The 21,298-nt window shown below is 36.7% G+C and overlaps 1 protein-coding gene across 1 annotated transcript; it reads right to left on the minus strand.

The window, feature by feature from the left end:
- Nucleotides 1–610: 610 nt before the first annotated feature.
- On the minus strand, nucleotides 611–19,519 carry SATL1 (spermidine/spermine N1-acetyl transferase like 1). Its single transcript, XM_035028813.1, has 6 exons — nucleotides 18,354–19,519; nucleotides 15,972–16,023; nucleotides 10,334–10,414; nucleotides 9,816–9,917; nucleotides 9,210–9,250; nucleotides 611–894 (listed from the first exon to the last, which is right to left on the minus strand). Exons 1-6 carry the CDS (start codon nucleotides 18,891–18,893, stop codon nucleotides 724–726), a joined length of 987 nt encoding a protein of 328 aa, XP_034884704.1. The 5' UTR covers nucleotides 18,894–19,519; the 3' UTR covers nucleotides 611–723.
- Between the last annotated feature and the right edge of the window lie 1,779 nt (nucleotides 19,520–21,298).

A 21,298-nucleotide genomic window follows, 5' to 3' on the forward strand; every position in this document is an offset into this window, starting at 1 on the left:
TTTGCAACATAGGATACAAAAGTAATTATACTTCTGTCAAAGGGCTTATATTTCTACTAGAAAAGAAAGAAACGTATGTATATACAAGTGTTATATATAGTATCTTCCCTAAGATAAATACAACCAAAGAGCTGTAAATGCTCAGAGATAAAATGTAGTTCTGAGATGATACTAAGGAGTCAGTGGTACTTGAGCTACTCAAGGTAGGGAAATAGTTCACTTACTAGTTTTTCATAAGTAAGCTCCTCAAAATTTAGCTTCAGTATTTTAAATGAATTTTTTGTACCTCAGATCTGTTTATAATCAAATGAATCCATATTTCATCAAATCTAAGACACGTTATTTGCCTCTAAGAAAAAAGTGATACCGGTTGATCATTATAATTATCCCAATTTCAGCTGTGTTAAGATGTGAAAATATAAACATCTAAAATTTAGTGAGATATGGTAGGTAAAAAATAAATATTCTACTACTAAATATAAAGTGATTCTTGATTTATCTACTCTTTTGGATCATCACCTCTGTTACTAGTCATTAGTATATTAGTTTGGATAAAGGAAGGTTGATTATATATGCCAAATCTGTTTCAAAGTAAAAGACCTGCTCAAACCAGAGTTTAATCACTTGCTGTATTGTACAACACTCAAAGTCAAACTGCTGTTGGACTCAGGTGACATTCAAATGTTGGAGCATATGTTGGGACAAGTTGAGATGAATCATCTTTCACTCTTCCTTTGCCATATCCATGAGTACTTCTCTATTAAACCTGAACAGATGCCAACCCTCCTCAGAGGAAAGGTCTAAAGCCCCTCGACGAGTATAGTAGTCAATAGAAGCCTGGTTCCAAATGACAACAAGAAAGTGCATGCAGTTACATTGGCTTCTGATGGCTATCTGTTTAAAAACAAAGAGATTACTTTTAATTGAAAGCATAGTCTTCATTAACACATTTATTTTATTAAAGGTCTATATGTAAGGTACTATGTCTGTATAATACTTCCAAATAATAATACAATAGTTAACTCTTGGACTTCTCCAAAGCTGTAAGAAGAAAAAAAGTCCTGTTGAGTTTTAAAACTCTTTCTTTGAAAAGTCCAAAGATGATTTGCAAAGTCTTCTCATTGTTTTTTCTATAAATCCAATTGTTTTTTTCTTTATGTTTTTATAATTTTTTTATTATGTTAGTCACCATACAGTACATCATGGTTTTTGATGTAGTGTTCCATGATTCATTGTTTGCATATAGCACCCAGTGCCCATGCAATACGTACCCTCCTTAATACCCATCACTGGGCTCACCCATCCCCCCATCCCTCTCCCCTCTAAAACCCTCAGTTTGATTCCTGGAGTCCATAGTCTCTCATGGTTCATCTCCCCCTCTGATTTCCCCCCTTCATTTTTCCCTTCCTTCTCCTAATATCCTCCATGCTATTCCTTATGTTCCACAAATAAGTAAAACCATATGATAATTGCCTTTCTCTGTTTGACTTATTTCACTTAACATAATCTCCTCCAGTCCCATCCATGTTGACACATTGGGAAAGGATGCAAAAGTTCGGTATTCATCCTTTCTGATGGCTAAGTAATATTCCATTGTATATATGGACCACATCTTCTTTATCCATTCATCTGTTGAAGGGCATCTCGGCTCCTTCCACAGTTTGGCTATTGGGGACATTGCTCTATGAACATTGGGGTGTATGTGGCCCTTCTTTTCACTATATCTGTATCTTTGGGGTAAATATCCAATAGTGCAATTGCTGGGTCATAGGGTAGCTCTATTTTTAACTTCTTAAAGAACCTCCATACTGTTTTCCAGAGTGGCTGTACCAGGTTGCATTCCTACCAACAGTGTAAGAGGGTTCCCCTTGCTCCACAACCTCTCCAGCATTTGTTGTTTCTTGTCTTGTCAATTTTTGCCATTCTAACTGGTGTAAGGTGGTCTCAATGTGGTTTTGATTTGAATTTTCCTGATGGCTAATGAAGATGAACATTTGTTCATGTGTCTGTTAGCCATTTGAATGTCTTCTTCAGAGAAGTGTCTTTTCATGTCTTCTGCCCATTTTTTGACTTGATTATTTGTTTTTTGGGTGTTGAGTTTGAGAAGTTCTTTATAGAACTTGGATACCAGCCCTTTGACTGTAGTGTCATTTGCAAATATCTTCTCCCATTTCTGTGGGTTGCCTCTTTGTTTTGCTGACTGTTTCCTTGCTGTGCAGGAGCTTTTTATCTTGATGAAGTCCCAAAAGTTCATTTTTGCTTTTGTTGCCCTTGCCTTTGGAGACGTGTCCTGAAAGAAGTTGCTGTGGCTGATTTCGAAGAGGTTACTGCCTATGTTTCCTTCTAGGATTTTGATGGATTCCTGTCTCACATTGAGGTCTTTCATCCATTTTGAGTTTATCTTTGTGTATGGAGTTAGAAAATAGTTGAGTTTCATTCTTCTGTATATAGCTGTCCAATTTGCCCAGCACCATTTATTGAAGAATCTATCTTTTTCCACTGCATATTTTTTCCTGCCTTGTCAAAGATTAATTGACCATAGAGTTGAGGGTCTGTATCTGGGCTCTCTATTCTGTTCCATTGATCTATGTGTCTGTTTTTGTGCCAGTACCATGCTGTCTTGGTGATCCCTGCTTTGTAATATAGCTTGAAGTCATGCAATGTGATGGCCCCAGCTTTGTTTCTCTTTTTCTACATTTCCTTGGCAATTCGGGGTCTTTTCTGATTCCATACAAATTTTAGGATTGTTTGTTCCAGCACTTTGAAAAATGCCATTGGCATTTTGATTGGGATGGTGTTGAAAGTATAGATTGCTCTGGGCAGCATAGACATTTTAACAATGTTTATTCTTCCGATCCATCAGCATGGAATGTTTTTCCATCTTTTTGTGTCTTCTTCAATTTCTTTCATGAGTGTTCTGTAGTTCCTAGAGTAGAGATCCTTTACCTCTTTGGTTAGATTTATTCCAAGGTATCTTACGGTTTTTGGTGCTATTGTAAATGGAATTGATTCCCTAATTTCTCTTTCTACAGTTATATTGTTTGTGTATAAGAAAACAACCGATTTCTGTGCATTGATTTTGTATCCTGCCACATTACTGAATTGCTGTATGAGTTCTAGTAATTTGGGGGTGGATTCTTTTGGGTTTTCCACATAAAGTATCATGTCATCTGCGAAGAGAGAGAGTTTGACTTCTTCTTTGCCAATTTGAATACCTTTTATTTCTTTTTGTTGTCTGATTGCTATTGCTAGGACTTCCAGTACTATGTTGAACAATAGTGGCAAGAGTGGGCATCCTTGTCGAGTTCCTGATCTTAAGGGAAAGGCTCTCAGCTTTTCCCCATTGAGAATGATATTCGCTGTGGGCTCTTCATAGATGGTTTTTATGAAATTGAGGAATGTTCCTTCTATCCCTACACTCTGAAAAGTTTTAATCCGGAAAGGATGCTGTATTTTGTCAAATGCTTTTTCTGCATCAGTTGAGAGGACCATGTGGTTCTTGTATCTTCTCTTGCTGCGTTCTATCACATTGATTGATTTGCAAGTGTTGAACCACCCTTGCATCCCAGGGATAAATCCCACCTGGTTGAGATGGATAATCTTTTAATGTACTGTTGGATCTTACTAGCTAGGATCTTGTTGAGAATTTTGGCATCCTTATTCATCGGGATATTGGTCTGTCATTCTCCTTTTTGATGGGGTCTTTGCCTGGTTTTGGGATCAAGGTAATACTGGCCTCATAGAATGAGTTTGGAAGTTCTCCTTCTGTTTCTATTTTTTTGAAACAGTTTCAGGAGAATAGGTATTATTTCTTCTTTGAATGTTTGGTAGAATTCCTCAGGGAATCCATCAGGCCCTGGACTCTTGTTTTTTGGGAGGTTTTTGATTACTGCTCTCACATGTTTTTGCTGCAACTTTTGAGATAATCGTATGGTTTTTATCCTTTCTCTTGTTAATGTGATGTATCACATTGATTGATTTGTGAATATTAAACCACCCTTGCATCTGTGGTAAATCTAACTTGATCATAGGGAAAATTTTTTTAAATGAATATTTGGGTTTGGTTTGCTAGTATTTTGTGGTGATTTTTGCATCTTTGTTCATCAGAGATATTGCCTTTAGTTTTCTTGTTTTGTAGTGTCTTTATCCAGTTTTGAAATCACGGTAATGCTGTCTTTGTATAATGAATTCGTAAGCTTTTCTTTCTTTTCCATGTTTTGGAATAGTTTGAGAATAAAAGGTGTTCATTCTTTAAATGTCTGGTAGAATTCACCTGTGATGCCATCTGGTCCTAACTTTTGTATGGAGTTTTTTGATTGCTTGATTCAATTCCATTGCTAGTAATCAGTCTGTTCAAATTCTCTATTTCCTCCTGATTCAGTTTTCGAAGGTCATATGTTTCTAGGAATTTATCCATTTCTTCTAGGTTGTCCAATATGTTGGCATAAAATTTTTCATAATACTCTCATAATCCTTAATATTTCTGAATTATTGGTTATTATTTCTCCTTCGCTTTTAATTTTATTTGAGTCCTTTTTTTGATGAATCTGGCTAAAGGTTTTCAATTTTGTTGGTATTTTCAAAGAACTAGCTCCTGGTTTCATTTATCTGTTGTATTGTTGGTGGTTTTTTTTTTTCCCCCTTTTTTAGTCCCTATTTCATTGATTTCCGCTGCATTCTTTGTTATCCTCTTCTTTCTAGTGGCTTTGGGCTTTGTTCTTTCTCTGTAGCTCCTTTATGTGTAAGGTTAGTTCTTTATTTGAGCTTCTTAGTTATCAAGTAGACCTATATTGCTATAATCTTCCTTCTTAAAGCAACTTTTCCTGGATCCCAAAGGTTTTGGATCATTATATTTTCATTTTCATTTGCCTCCATGTATTTTTTTTAATCTCCTCCGATTTCTTGGTTGACCTGTTCGTTGTTTAATAGCATGTTTGTAGCCTCAAGGTATTTGTGTTCTTTCCAGATTTTTTCTTGTGTTTGATTTCTAGTTTCATATCATTGTAGTCAGAAAAGATGCATGATAAATTTTAATCTTTTTGAGTTTATGGAGACTTGTTTTGTGGCTTAACCTGTGATCTGTTCTGGAGAACATTTCAGATACACTTGAAAAGAATGTGTATTCCACTATTTGGGGATGGAATGTTCTGAGTATATCTTTTAGATATATCTGGTCCAATGTTTCATTCAAAGCCACTGTTTCCTTGATTTTTCTGTCTGGATGGTATATCCATTAATGTAACTGAGGGTTATAGTCCCCTACTATCATTGTATTAATGTCATGTTTTTCTTTCTTTATGTCTGTTAATAGTTGCTTTATGTATGAGATACTCCTATATTGGGTGCATAAATATTTACAGTGATTATATCCTCCTGTTGGCTTGTTCCGTTTGTAATCATGTAGTGTTCTTCTCTGTCTCCTGTTACAGTCTTTGTTTTAAAGTTTATTTTGTCTAAGTATTCATACCCCAGCTTTCTTTTCACTTACGTTTGCATGGTAAATATCTTTCCATCCCTTCACTTTCAATTTGCATGTAACTTTAGTTCTGAAGGGAGACTCCTGTAGGCAGCTTATCATTGGGTCTTGCTTCTATATCCATTCAGTCACCCTATGTCTTTTGATTGGAGCATTTAGTTCATTTACATTCAAAGTAATTATTGATAGGTATGTACTTATTGCCATTTATTACCTGTTTTACAGGTATTTTTGCTGTTCTTCTCTTACTTTTTTCTCTTGCACTTTCCTTGTCTTTGATAGCATTCTATAGTGATATGCTTGGGTTCCTTTCTCTTAATTTTTTGTGTATCTGTTAGATATTTTTGATTTGTGGTTTCCATTTGGCTCATATATAACATGCATATAGTGTAGCAGTCTATATTAAGTTGATGGTTGATTAAGTTTGAACCCATTCTATTTTTTAAAAAGATTTTGTTTATTTATTTGACAGAGAAATAGAGCCAGAGAGCACAAGTGGAGAGAATGGCAGAGGGAGAAGGAGAAACAGGCTTCCTGCTCAGCAGGGAGCCCGATGTGGGGCTCAATCCCAGCACCCTGGGATCATGACCTGAGCCAAAGACAGACGCTTAACTGACTGAGCCACCTAGGCGCCCCTTTTTAAGAACCCATTCTAAAAGCAGTAAATTTTTATCCTCCCCCCACCATTTTATGTATATGTCCTACTTCACGCCCTTTCATTTTGTGAATCCTTTGACTTGATATTTATAGATACACTCGGTCTTACTGTTTTTGTGCTTTAACCACCATACTGGTTTTATAAATGATTCATCTATGGCTTTGTTTGTTTGTTTGTTTGTATTTAACTCAAGTTTTTTCCTTTCATAATTTCTTACTCCTGATTATGTTTTCTTCGCACTCAAAGAATTCCCTTTAATAGTTCTTCTAAGGCTGGTTTAGTTGTAATGAACTGTTTTGCTTTTTGTTTGTCTGGGAAACTCTTTATCTCTACTTCTGTTCTGAATGATAGCCTTGCTGGATAGCCATGAAATGAGTATTCTTGGTTGCAAGTTTTTTCCTTTCATCACTTTGAATATATCATGCCGGTCCTTTCTGGCCTGCAAAGTTTCTGCTGAAAAATCAGCTGATAGCCTTATGGGATTTCCCTTGTATGTAACTTTTATTGCTTTTAAAATTCTCTCTTTATCACTACTTTATTGCCATTTTAATTATTATGTGTGTTGGTGTAGATCTGCTTGGGTTGATTTTCTTAGGGACTCTCTGTGCCTCCTGGATCTGAATATCTGTTTCCTTCCCCAGATTAGAGAAGTTTTCAGCTATTATTTCTTCAAATAAATTTGTTGCCCCCTTCTCTTTTCTCTTTTTGGGATCCATATAATGCAAATTTTTATTAGGTTTGATGATGTTGCTGAGTTCCCTAAACATGTTCTCATTTGTATTTTTTTTTCTTTTTCCTGTTCAGCTTTGTTGCTTTCCATTACTCTGTCCTCCAGCCCACTGATCTGTTCTTCTGCCTCCTCTAATCTATTGATTTCCTCTAGTCTATTTTTCATTTCAGTTATTAAATTATTCATCCCTGATTGGTTACTTTTTTGTTTTCTATTTCTTTGTTGAAGGTTTTCCTGTGATTTTCCACTTTTCTCAAGTCCAGTATCTTTAGGACCATTAGTTTGAATTCATTATCAGGTAACTTGTTTGTCTCCATTTCATTTAGCTCTTTTGCTGTGGTTTTTTCCTGGTCTTTCATTTGGGATATATTCCTCTGTCTTATTTTGTCTAACTCTCTGTGTTTGTTTATATGTAAGGAAAATCAGTTATGTCTCCTGATCTTGAATGTAGTGGCCTTACAAAGAAGAGGTCCTATGGTGCCCTGTAGCACAATGTCTCCTGTTCACCAGAACCAGGTGCTTCATGGGTGTCTTCTATTTGGTTTGTGTGTGCCCTACTATTGTGGCTAAGCCTCATTTGCTTTCAGTCCAGTTGGCTGCAATGGCCTGCTTTGATTTTTGTGGGCCATATTTGGTCCTGTGCTGTTAAAGGGCCATTCTGTAGCAGTAGGTTTACAGTTGGGCATTGTCAGCAGTCAGACCAAAATGCCTGCCCTAAGCCCAGTTTGCTGGGGCTGAAGTCATACCAGACTGCAGAGTGCATTCCCTGCATTGTCTCCTAAGAGGCTTATGTTGGTGGGCAGTGGCTATAAACAAATGAAATGCTATTCCCAGTTTGTCTCTTAGGGCTGTGGTAGCACCCACCTGCAGGGTGTTCTCCCTACCTTGTACCTTGAGAGGCTTTTATTGGTGGGCAAGGCTGGCAGACCAGATGCCTGTCCCCAGTGCCATGGCTGCAGTGACCCCAAACTGCAGAAGTCTCTCCCTCTGCTACCCCTGAGGTTTTTGTTGGTGGACAGGGCCAGTTATCATATCAAGTGCCTGCCCCCAGTCCATGTGCTGGTGCTGCAGACCCACTGATCAGCAGGGCACTCTCTGCACTGCCAGTTACTAGGTTTGGCTGCTAGGGCTGCAGTCGAACTGATGTGTGGGGTTATCTTTCCCTCTCCACAAGGCAGGAGTCATTTTGGACTGGTGCAGGTCACTGCCAGAACTGCTTGAATAAGACCTGACAGGAGCTGCTTGGAGAGACTCCTGCTGAGTGGGGTGAAATGGATGGAGTGGATCCACAGGAGAATGTGGGGTGGGATGCATGGTATTAGGAAGGTAGGTGCAGCATACCCCGTTTCCCACAAGTATCCAGCTATCTAGGCTGGGAAGTAGGGGTTTGGGGAAGAGAGAAATGACTCCCACCAGCTTTTTTATTCTTGGCATAGTCTCCTAAAGATCCCTGCCCCTCCAGCACATATTCTGAGATTTGTAAATAAATCTTCATGGATACCCTAGGCATTTTTCATACTGCTGCTTCTGTGTTCTGTCCTGGTGGGGTTGTTTGTTATGCTGTCTCTTTAAGGTTGGGGACTCCATTTCCTATTGCCCTCTCACTCTCAGCGCTAAGCCCCCTGATTTTTAACGTTCCTGGAGTTAAGCCCAACTGGTTGTAAAAATTCAAGAAGTTAAGCCCCATGGTTTTCAAAGCCAAATGTTATGGGCACTTGTCTCCAATGCAGATCCCCCGTGCCTGGGTTGCCGGCTGTGGGGTCTGATCCTCTCCCTTCTGTGTGCTTGTGGTGTCCCTCCCATTTGTGGTTAGTCTCCCCAGGAATCTGGTTCTTGACCTTGTCTCTGCCTCTCCTACCCTTTTCAATGTGGACTCCTCCCTTTGATTAACTGTGGGATGTCTGTTCTGCTAGTCTTTAGGTCATTTTCTGGGTTGGTTGCACTGATGTGGCTGTTTTCTAGGTGTGTCCCTGGGACAAAATGAGCTTAGGAGGCTCCTACTCCAACTTCCCAGAAGTCATTTTTATGCTATTCTTATATTCATACCATGGACCTATTTTATAGGTAGATTTGCCTTCTAATCTCCCTCTTGCTTACTTCTGCTTTATAGCAAAGTGGTGTATAGTATGGTTGTGGGTTACATAGAAATCAATTTTTGATTAAACATAATTCAAATATAATTATATGACTATCTGATTTGAAGATCTATTTTAATTGAAATAAAAAATAAGTATGTTTTGAGGTTATGTTCAGAAGGTGAGATAAATTAATTTACACCCTGTTAAATAATATTTAATGAAGAAAATGACAACATACAGAATACCAATACTAAATGTAATACATACCTGACTTAACCTCTTCAGCATTTCAGCTCCAATACCTAGACCTTTTAAATAGATAATGGAAAATGACATGAGTTTTAAAAATCCACTTAACAAGTTTTGCTTTAATCTTAAAGAAGTAAAATATGAAACCCTATATGTGGCTGTTATATATTCTTAATAGCTTGTGTTGAAACTCAATTCATGAATGTTTTTAATATCTTCTTCCTAATTGTAAAGTGGTTCCAAAGGTAATAGAAAAGATTTTGGATTTAAAGATTGGTGAAGCAGAAATGAGTCCCTGTCACTCTCATAATATAGTATATTTCTTATTCACTTCCAGACAAAACAACCTAAAATATAAACGCATTTTTTGAAGATAAAAGGATAGCTGTGATAATTTGGCTTATTCAAGCTTTGATGGGAACTAAAAAGAAAGTCATTTTCTAATCTGTGATTGAGTTTTCCCCATATGCAAGGATAACTAGGATAGTGATCAGTCTCATGAAATAGAAGTGAGTTACATAAACTAACTTAAATACCATATTTATAGTGAAGCCCTATCTCTACTCCTTAAAATATGCCATTTTAATTTTTAAACTATAAGTAATAATATAAGTGTAGCTCGACCTCGGTAAGCTTGTATGACATAAAAGTCCTCTAGGTAAAGTAACTTGCCAATCCAGGGGTCATACGTAAAGTAGTACATGGCAAATCCAACAGTCACTTTGCCTAGAAGAGGGAAGAGAAGGTACAACGAGATTAATGCTTTGAATCTTAAGAGTGTTCTTTCCTCTAAAATTGCATATCTTAGTGTTTTCTTTATTAAACTAATAAAAGCTTACTGGACAAAATATCAAACAGTACAAAAAATACATAATGTAGGTTTAGGTCCCTTATAACAAAATCTTAAAAAAAGACAGGCCATCTTTTAATAATGTATATTCTTCCAAATTTTTTCCTATGCATATACGAATACATACCACACATTTTCTGTAAAAAAACAAAAAATAAAAAAACAACTAAGTTTATGTACTTACACTCTTCTACTCTGTTTAGTAGTAATTCTGTGCTATCAAATTGTTCTTCATTTTCAAGGTAGAGAAAGTATACCCCAGATTAAATTGGAAGAGGCAGATTTATTTTACCTGATGGTTTTTGTTGATTGTGTACTTCTGCAATTAGACAGTAGAAAAGGGGATTGTCCCCAAAGCCATCTCTGAGTAAATCTGAAATATAAATTCATATACAATATGTTAAAAAGTTTATAATAAAGAAAAGGAAGATGGTAGAGTAGGCAGTACCAGGAATTCATCTCTTCACCTCTATAACTGTACTGGCAGTGAATATTCTGGAACTCTAGAGTTTATTTGAACGCTTACAACTTCCAGAGGACAGCTTGGCTGGTAAACTGCAGTTAATTGTGGTCAAATTCAGCTATCAGCCCACTGGTGGCTTACAAGTTTCCCCTGCCCCCTTGCCTCATGGCAGCAGCTGTACAGATGGCAACATGAATTGTTGAGTGATTGCTGGAGCCAGGGTAGGCATTAGGGGACTTATCCTCCAAATACTGGAGTTCTGTGTTCTGCTCATGGATTGCTACTCTTAATGCTGAGGTGAGAGCTTAGAAGTTGGCCACCATTTTTCCAACCGCCACCAATGAAAGCAGCTTCCAGATGTAAAAAGAGCCACACGAGAATTTAGAAAGCTACTGTGCATGACCAGGAAAACACAGACTTAGAAAAGACCTCAGAACACCTTAAACATTTAACTAACTCAGGCTGATCTCTTACAGAGATACCCTATAACAATAAAAAACAAACAAACAAAAAAACAGCCATCCCTGGGGAAGGGGGAGAATTTTATTTCCAGAGTTAACATAAGATTCAAACGTCCAGTTTTCAACAACAAATCACAAGGCATACAAAGAAATTGGAAACTATGCCCCATTCAAAAGAATGAAGTAAATCAATAGAAAACATACCTGAGGAAGCCCACATGTATTAGAACAAGACTAAAACAACTGTCTTAAAGATGCTCAAAGAGCTAAAGGAAAGACAGGCACAAAAACAGGAAACAAATATATGAACAAAATAATCTCAGTAACAAAATACAAATTATAAAAAAAAAGAACCCCCACCCAAAATTCTGAAGCTAATAATTATCTACAATAACTGAAGTGACAAATGCACTGTAGAGGTTCAAAATCAGAATTGAGCTAGCAGAAGAAAAAAAAAATAGTGAATTTGAATATAAGACAACTGAAATTACCAAGTCAGGAACTGAAAGAAAAACAATGAAGAAAAATAAACAGTGCCTAAGGGCTTTGTGGAACACCATCAAATGGGCCAATATACACTCTATAAGGCAGATTCTTAGCATGATAAGAGAGAAGGGAAAAAAAATATATTTGAAGAAATGATGGCTGAAAACTTCCCAAATTTGAATCAATTAATGTATCTACAAATCCAAGAAGCTCAACAAACTCCAAGTAGTATAAACCAAAAAGAGCAACACTAAGACACATAAGCAAACTGCTGAAAGACAAAGAGAAAATTCTGAAAGCAGCAAGAGAGAAGGAACTTGTCATGTACAATGAATCATCAGTAGGGTTATCATCTGATTTCTCATCAGAAACCTTGGAGACGAGAAGGCCGTGAGTTTATCTATTCAAAGTGCTGGGGGGAGCCTATCAACTGAGAATTGTCTCTCTACCAAAACTGCCCTTCAGAAATGAGGGAGAAATTGAGACATCCCCAGATCACCACCAAAAACAAAGAAACAAAAACCTGAGGGATTTTATTATCAGTATACCTGCCCTGCATAAAATGCTAGAAGTCTTTCAGGTTGACATGAAAGAAAGCTAGACAGTAACTCAAAGCCACATAAAGAAATAAAGATAAAAGTAAAGATACCTAGTTAAAGGTAAATGCATGGGCAATTATAAGGGCTAGAGTTATTTTAATTTTGTTTATAACTCCACTTTTTATTTTCTACATAATTTAAAGACAACTGCATAAAATTAGTTATTAATATATGTTATGGGGCACATAATGTACAAAGATGTAACCTCTAACATCAATAACATAAAAGAAGGGAAATGGAGATGTATAAGAGAAGAGTTTTGTATGCTATTGGAATTAAGCTGGTATAAATTCAAATTAGATTATTATAACTTTAGGATGTTAAATGTAATTTCCATAATAACCACAAAGAAAATATCTATAAAATATACACATAAGGAAATGAGAAGGGAATCAAAATATTTCAATACAAAAATCAACAAAACACAAAAGAAGGTAGCAGTGGAGGAAATGAGGAACAAAAAGCCTGTATGGCATATAGAAAACAGCAAAATGGAAGAAGTCCCTCCTCATTTACTTTAAATGTAAATGGATTAAATAGTCTAATCAAAAGACAGAGATGAGCATAATGGATTTAAAAAATGATCCAACTCTATGCTGTCTATAGGGGACTTACTTTAGATTTAAACACACACACAGAGAAAGGTTGATAGTGAAAAATAATGGAAAAAAGATATTTCATGCAAATAGTAACCAAGAGAGCTGAGGTGGCTGTAGTATATCAAACATCATAGACTTTAAGTTAAAACTGTTACAAGAGACAAGGAGATTATTTAATAATAAAAGGGTCAATTCACGAAGAAGATACAACATTTATAAACATTTATGTACCAATCAGAGATCCAAACTAAATGAAGCAAATACTGACAGAATTTAAGATAGAAAAATAGCTCTACAATAATAGTAGGAAACTTCAGGTCTTCAATTTCAATAATGTATTGAACAACCAGACAGAAGATAAATAATTTGCTAGATTATTTGAACAACAATATAGATCAAATGGACCTAAAAGAAATACAAAGTACACTCCACCCAACAACAACATAATGCACATTTTTCTCAAGTGCACATGGAACTTTGTCTAGGATAAGGCCATATGTTAGGCCACAAAACAAGTCAATAAATTTTGAAAGATTAAAATCATACAAAGTATCTTTTCCAATCACAGTGGAATGAAACTAGAAATCAACAGCAGAAGGAAACTAGGAATATCACATATATGTAGAAATTAATGCACTCTTAACCAATAGGTCAAAGAAAAATCACAAGGGAAATTAGAAAACACTTAGAGATGAATGAAAATGAAAATGCAACATATGGAACTTATAGAATGCACTGAAAGCAGTGCTTGAAACTTATAGAATGCACTTGAAAGCAGCTATAAATGCTACATTAAAAAAGAAAAAAGATCTCAAGCAATAACCTAACCTTATACCTTAAGAAACTAGAAAAAAGGAGCAAACTAAGCCCAAAACTAACTGAAGGGAGGTAATGATAAAGTTTAGAGCAGAGATAAACAAAATAAAGGGAAAAAGTATAATAGGGAAGAATCAGTAAAACCAAAATTTGGTCCTTTGAAAATATCAACAAATTGAAAACTAGACTGACAAAAAAGAGAGAAGATGCAAGTTAATTAAAATCAGAAATAAAGCAACACTACTACTGACCTTACAGAGATGAAAAGGATTATAAGTAAATATTATGAAATTTACACCAAGAAATTAGATAACCCAGAAGAAATGAACAAATTCCTTGAAACTTACAAATGACCTAAACTGATTCAAGAAAAAATCTGAGCAGACCTGTAACAAGAGTTTGAATCAGTAATCAAAAAAAAATTTCTCAACAAAGTAAAGTCAGGAACCAGGAGATGGTTTCCCTGGTGAATTCTATCAAAAATTTAAAGAAGAATTAACATAATCCTTAAACTCTTCCAAAAAAGTGTGAAGAGGAAGAAACATTTCCTAACTCATTCTATGAGGTCAGTATTACTTTGATACTGAAGACAGGTAAAGACATCACAAAAGGGACGCCTGAGTGCCTCAGTCAGTTAAGCATCTGCCTTTGGCTCAGGTCATGATCCCAGGTCGTGGGATCTAACCCCATGGCCAGCTCCCCAATCTGCTTCTCCCTCTCCCTCTGCCCCTTCCCACACTCTTGCTCTCTCTGGCCTTCTTTCTCAAATAAATAAATGGAATATTACTTAGCCATCAGAAAGGATGAATCCCCAACTTTTGCATCCTTTCCAGATGCGTCAACATGGGTGGGACTGGAGGAGATTATGCTAAATGAAATAAGTCAAACAGAGAAAGGCAATTATCATATGGTTTCATTTGTGGAACATAAGGAATAGCATGGAGGATATTAGGAGAAGGAAGGGAAAAAGGAAAGGGGGAAATCAGAGGGGGATACGAACCATGAGAGACTATGGACTCCGGGAATCAAACTGAGGGTTTTAGAGGGGAGGGGGTGGGGGGATGGGTTAGCCTGGTGATGGGTATTAAGGAGGGCACGTACTGCATGGAGCACTGGGTGTTATATGCAAACAATGAATCATGGAACACTACATCAAAAACTATGATGCACCGTATGGTGTGATTTATCCTAGGAAAGAGAGGAAGGTTCAACATAAGAAATCAATATAATACATCATATTAACAAAAGGAAAAAAACACATGAACATCTCAATTGATGCAGGAAAGGCATTTGACAAAATACAATACACCTTCATGACAAAAGCCCTCAGAAAACCAGGAATAGAGGAAAATTCTTCAACATTATAAAGGGTACTTATAAAAAACCGTTAACTTCATGCTCAATGGTGAATGGCTTAAAGTATGCCCCCTAAGATTAAGAAGACAAGGATGCCCACTTTTACTACTGCTTTTCGACACTGTACTGGAAGTTATAGCCAAAACTATTAGAAAAGAAAAAGAAATAAAAGCTATCTAAATTAGAAAGAGGTAAAATGATCTCTGCAGATGACACAATCCTACTGATAAAAAACCTCAAAGAATCCAAAAGAAAGTTATTATAGCTAATAAAGGCATTCAGCAAATTTGCAATCTATAAGATCAACAAACAAAACTCATTTTTGTTTCTATACACAAAAAGAACAAACTAAAAAGTAAACTAAGAAAACAACTCCATTTACAGTAGCCCCTAAAATAAATACCTAGGAATTAATATAACCAAAGAGGTGAAATATTTGCATGCTGAAAACTACAAAAAACATTGCTGAAAGAAAAGGACCTAAGTAAGTTGAAAGACCTCTTGTATTCATAGATAAGACATAACATTGTTAAGATGTCAGTACTACCCAAAGTGGTCTAAAAATTTAATGCAATGGCTATCAAAATTCCAGTCCTTATCTCTTTTCACAGAAATGGTAAAGCCCATCCTCAAATTCATTTGGAATTCCAAGTGTGTAATTTTATATGCTTTAATCCTCTCTTAATGTTCATATTTCCTACCTAAAAAGTTCTAATTCATTGTAAAACACTAGCCTATCCTTTTAACATTGCTGGCTATCAAAATGTAGTGAATATCTTGAAAATAGTCTGTCATTTTCTGTTTATCTATTTCATCCTATTTGGCTACTACCAACGTATTGGGCATTAAATTTACTTTCTTTGAGCAGTTACATTTCTCATTCTACATTTTAAAAATTAGTTGAAGTCTATTGCAGCCATAAGATGTAAAAGCTCTTACATATGAATTTCATACTTAAAAAATGGGGAAAATATAGTGGTTCACTGACAAAGCTACCAAACTAATGTCCTGCACATGCAGGCACTATTAATGGCATCATCTTTGTGTACCAAAGACAGCAGCTTCCACATATCTAAGTACAAGTAGTATGTGTGTGTACATTATGCCATGTTTCTTTTTTTAGCTCTGAAAATACTATAAAACATCTTACCTGTTACTGTTAACTTCACTGAATCTAGCATGTTTTCACAGGAAGCCAATTCCTATCAAAGTAGAGAAAACTTTCAGTTTATGGCTTAATAATAAATTCTTAAGATGATAATCATGAAGTTTTTCTTGAGCACTTATTTATTGAGCATTTATTAACGTAAGATGTCCCAGTTGGTATTAATAAAAGTGAGTGAGAATTAACTCCAGTCATCTAGAACCTTAAAATCTAAATGTATGTCGAGAGAAGATCAACTATGTCAATAACTCACTCATGAAGATAGGCTGTCCAGGTAACTAGTCTTGAATACAACCAGAAAGGTTGAAGTTAAAAATGTTCCTGAATATTCAAGGTAGATGTCACAAAGTCTATATACAATAAAGCTAGTAGACTTTATGAAAGGTCTGTCATGTTTGCCTGTGAGGTGTTTTTCCCAGTTTAACTTTAGACTTTGTCAATGTGGCTTTTCGCTATATCATTTTTTTGCACATTCAAATTAATACATGGTTTGGATCTCAAGTCGCTGCCCACTTTCAGATTATTGGAACATAAAGCTCAAAGCTACTTAATTATTACATTCATACCTATGAGTAAATAATGTCTCATGTCTATAATAGTAAGTAATTTAGCTTTTCTAGTATTTTTCTAGTGAATACTCATTAAAATTATTCCCAAGAAACTTCTAGTTTATATTCAGGTACATGAGGCAAGTTTAAAATTAAATGTGGTCAGGAACTCCACAGATACAGATTCATTGAAGTGGGAGGGTCCAGGGATCTATTTTTCCCTTGGTGATGTTTGGAAAGATAAGGAAGGTAAGTTTTCTGGATAGAGAGATTCACTGCCATTCAGTAATAAATTCATTAATTGCCAGCTGGGTGTCAGATACTAAGCTCCAAAAAGTTTAAGTGTTTTTTCTCCATGGAAAAACGTGCTTCTGGAATAATTAACATGTTGTGTGTAGTATTTTGATTGATGATCTGATCATGCAGATTAATGCCAGTTAGAGAAATGATATGGGAACTTGTGGGGATAGAATAAAGTAGAAGATATAGATAACCCAGTTCTTACAGATCTGTAATAGGACCTAGCATCATTTCAGCAGATAGATTTCACTAGAAAACGTTTGGTGTTTTATTTTGGCCATTAAAACACATTCTCTGATCAAAGAGAAAGAAACGTGGCCTGATTTAAGGATTTATAGATGATAGATAGATGGTAGATAAATAGAAAAAACATATAAATTAATATATATATAAAATATATGTATATATAAATTAGTAGATGGAAACATTTTCATTGCAAAACTCTTTTTATTTTTTTTTATTTTTATTTTTTTAAAGATTTTATTCATTTATTTTGACAGAGAGAGACACAGGGAGAGAGGGAACACAAGCAGGGAGAGTGGGAGAGGGAGAAGCAGGCTTCCCGCCGAGCAGGGAGCCCGATGCGGGGCTCGATCCCAGGACCCTGGGATCATGACCTGAGCTGAAGGCAGACACTTAACGACTGAGCCACCCAGGCGCCCCGCAAAACTCTTTTTATAAGGTTCCCTTATCTACAACCTGTGCCTTATTCCAGCCTCATATTTACTCCATTAAAAATCTAGGCTACTACTTTTATATGGAATTGTTTAGGCTGTGCATCACATAAGTGATTGTTTGAGTGCCACAGACCTTAAGCACAGTAACCATGGCTATTAGTTTGTCCCTTTTACTATATACTGGGATGATTTCCAGGAAACCCATAATTACCTCCTTAAAAATGATTTTTTAAATCAGACATTTTTAACCCAACTCCTTGGATTCCTGGAGGTTGTCTGTGGATGGGTGTGGATGGGCTTCAGGAGTCAAAGAACTATCTGAAATTGTATGGAAAATTTGTTCTGGATAAATATTTTTTTCGGCACAATCATTAGCTTCTACATGTAGGTGTGGTCTTAAAAGCAACAAGACTTGCTACCCTAAAATCTTATACATTAATACCTGAAATTCTATTACTGATAGGTCATTCATTTAAGTGAAACATTCCTTTTCTCTAAGATCCTCTTAAAGATAAAATTTCCCTACGACGGACAACATACTAGGTCCCTGAAATATCCATGAATTCATCCCCCCCCCCCACTTCCTGAGCCCACTACTTTAAGTCAAGAAATTTATGTGTAATTATTTTACATTATTACAACAATCTTTTGATATAGATAGTACTATGATCTTGATTTTAGATGTGAAAATTGAAACCTAGAGAGGTTCAGTAACTTCTAGAAAGTTGTGTACGTGGGTCATAATTAGCAGAGCTAGGATTCAAACCCAACCTATGCCTTCCTTACTCTCAGCCCTAAACTAATGCCATGAAACTCCATAGAACAAGGAGAAAGATGCTTACTTTAATTAGGCGCAAGATTTCTGGGCAGTCATGAGCCTCTGCAGGTCTTACTCGGAAAGAATTCATGCTTGGTTGCCTCATGCCTGATTGGCTTCTGCCTGGTTGGCTTGGACTTGGTTGGTTCATGCCTGCTTGGCTTGTCCCTGATTGGCTTGTTCCTGCTTGACTTGTGCCTGATTGGCTGAGGCCTGGTTGTCTCATGCCTGATTGACTCATACTGCATTGGCTCAGGCCTGGTTGCCTCGTGCATGGTTGGGTTGGGCCTGGTTGCCTCATGCTTAGTTGACTTGTGCTGAATTGGCTCAAGCATGGTTGCCTCATGCTTGGTCGCCATATGCCTGGTTGGCTCAGGCCTGGTTGCCATGTGCCTGGTTGGCTCCTGACTGGTTGTTTCATGCTCAGTTGGTTCATGTCAGGTAAGCTTGTATTTGGTTGGTTTATGTCCAGTTGGTTCGTACCAAATGAGCTTGTGCCTGGCTGGCTCATCCCTGGTTGGTTCATGTCTGGTAAGCTTGATTGTTTCATGCCTGATTGGTTCATGCCAAGTTGATTCATTCCTGGTTGGCTAAGGACTTGTTGACTTATGACTGGTTGGCTGAGGACTGGCTGGCAGATGATGGGTTGGCAGATGCCTGGTTGGCCAGTGACTAAGTATCTTGATGGAGCAGGAGTCCTTAACTACAGCACTGTAGTGGGAGGCTCTAGGATGTTTCTGTTTTTTCTCAACTTGATTCGTACTTTGAGACCCCTCTATCAAGATGAGAATGGAGAAATAAAGGACTACCTAAAGAAGATTATCGATGCCTCTGATTTGCTGGAGTTGACCTCACCAGCGATTACAGCTGAAGGCTTGGCTGGGTTTCAGGTTGTCATCTGGCCTTTCTCTGCCAACAGGCCGGAAGCGAGGGGAAGAAGAAAATGACCCTGGGGGAGTATTACTGCTTCACCCTCTTGCACAGTCACTGCGTCATAGTGATGGAAGTCACAATGCTCATATTTACGTGCCTAAGTGCCCCCCCATGTGGTGACGGACAGGGCCTGCTTGACCACCACTTTATTTCGTCCTTTCCTGGAGCTTAAGAGGGTGAAGCAAGAAGCTGGAAGGAGTCTGAGAGCTTATGCTTGGCGTTCTCCCTAAAAGTGCCTGCTATTTTAACCACTCAATTCAAAGAGAGTTGCTTTAATTCTGCTTTCCCTCTGCCCCGGCCCTGAAATAATTCACTTCCTATTTCTGTCCTTACTTCCACTTACCACCTCTTTCCCATAGGCATAGAAACTAGAATGCTTAAAAAGGTTGTCTTAATGAGGTGCCCAAGTCTCTAATGCAGAAAATACTTCTTTATAAATAATTAAAAATAACTAGTTACTATTTATTGACTTATTTTATGACCTAGGCTCAGTGGGAAGCACATTACATTTTCTCATTTAATCCCATAGCAATCCTATTATCCCCACTTCTGCAGAAAATAGTTCAAAAGATTTGGTAAACTAACCAAGGCCTCAACAGTTGGGAAGAGCCTGAATTCAGGCAGAGGTGTATTCAACTCCATTTTCAGGCATTTTACCATCACACTATCCTGCCTCTTACACACACTATGCTTATTCTCCACCCCCATATCTGTGAAATCAAGATTCTCTTTTAACCCCATCCTCCCTCACAAGAACCCTTCTCCCATCATTTTATTTGTTGGCTCATTTCCACAATAATGTATATTATGTAAATGGTGCTAAAATTGTTACAGATGGAGTGACTTTTGTTTTTTGATTATACCAGAGAACCTTGGTTGAGGCTATTTTAAGTCTCACACTGTGTTAAGAGCCTTATATATGCATTACTTCATTTAATCATCAAAGCAACTCTGTGAGATATATACTGTTGTTCTACACTTTATTAATAAAAAAGTGGAATTTGAATTAAGTAGTTTATCCAAGTCTAATACATGGCAGAATGGGGACAGAATCCAAAGCCCAGCCCATGGACAGAACAGTAAATAGAACTGTGGGGCCACAATCACCATTTGGCCTATACTGGCTATAAATGGAACCTAGAGGGCCCATTTTCATATAATGACAGGCAAATCAAGTCACATCACAGAATTATGCTAAACCTAACATATATGTAGGTAATTTGATCTCAATCCATTTGTAATAATAATGAGAGCTAAAATTTTATGAACGATTCCTGTGATGTCAGGCATGATTTTAAGGAACAATTTACTTGCATTAATTCATTTTATCCTCACAACAATCCAGTGATGTAGATGATATTATTATGACCATTTTTTCAGGAGACAGATTCAGAGACATTAGATAATCTGACTTAGGTCACACAATGAAAAGTTCAGACAAAATTAGGAAAACCCAGTTACCATTTTGGTTTTTCTGAAATGCCATGAAAGGGGTGAAGGAATCTTGCTGTTTGCTTTTTAAAATCAAACCATTTGCATAATTTATCATGGGGATGTTTGACTTTTTTTTCCTGCTTTTTTAGAGGAGGCACATGTCCAGTTGATCCCTTAAAGAGGTAAAACTAGAAATTACAGTTTAGTGACCTAGCTCTGTTAAATAGTTTCTTCTGTATTTTGGCTCATAAATATTTACATCACTTGAAAGCCATGTTAGGTTTTCATTTTCTTTTTAAAGAATGTTGAGTTTGAGTATTATGCAATTTTGATTTTAAGAGAACACACCAACAATGCATATTCTTGCTCACTTACTTATTAACACAAATTGTCCCATCTTCGGAATACAGAATGAGATTGCCTCCATTAGCCATGCAAATATCTTCACACTGTAGCTGTAACAACATCAGGGAAAAACTAAGTTGTTGTTGTTTTAATATTTAAACAAAATCTTCAATAATCAGTGTTTGCCACAAGGTGGCAGTGTTATCCAGTTTGGGAACTCAAAGTCTAAATGATTATATTTAATAAAAGTATACATAT

Source organism: Mirounga leonina, unplaced genomic scaffold, assembly GCF_011800145.1.
Source record: "Mirounga leonina isolate KUSES-001 unplaced genomic scaffold, KU_Mleo_1.0 Mir_204, whole genome shotgun sequence".
In the NCBI taxonomy this organism is placed as follows: Eukaryota; Metazoa; Chordata; class Mammalia; order Carnivora; family Phocidae; genus Mirounga; species Mirounga leonina.

Bases quoted from the DNA above. Each gene is read 5' to 3' on its own strand.
- SATL1 (XM_035028813.1), bottom strand. From the start codon at position 18,893: ATGAACCAATCAGGCATGAAACAATCAAGCTTACCAGACATGAACCAA. The intron at 9,251-9,815 runs GTCGAGCTACAC...TCTATTTAAAAG, and splicing joins TGTCATACAAGCTTACCGAG to GTCTAGGTATTGGAGCTGAA. The intron at 895-9,209 runs GTATGTATTACA...GTTTTTAAACAG, and splicing joins TGCTGAAGAGGTTAAGTCAG to ATAGCCATCAGAAGCCAATG.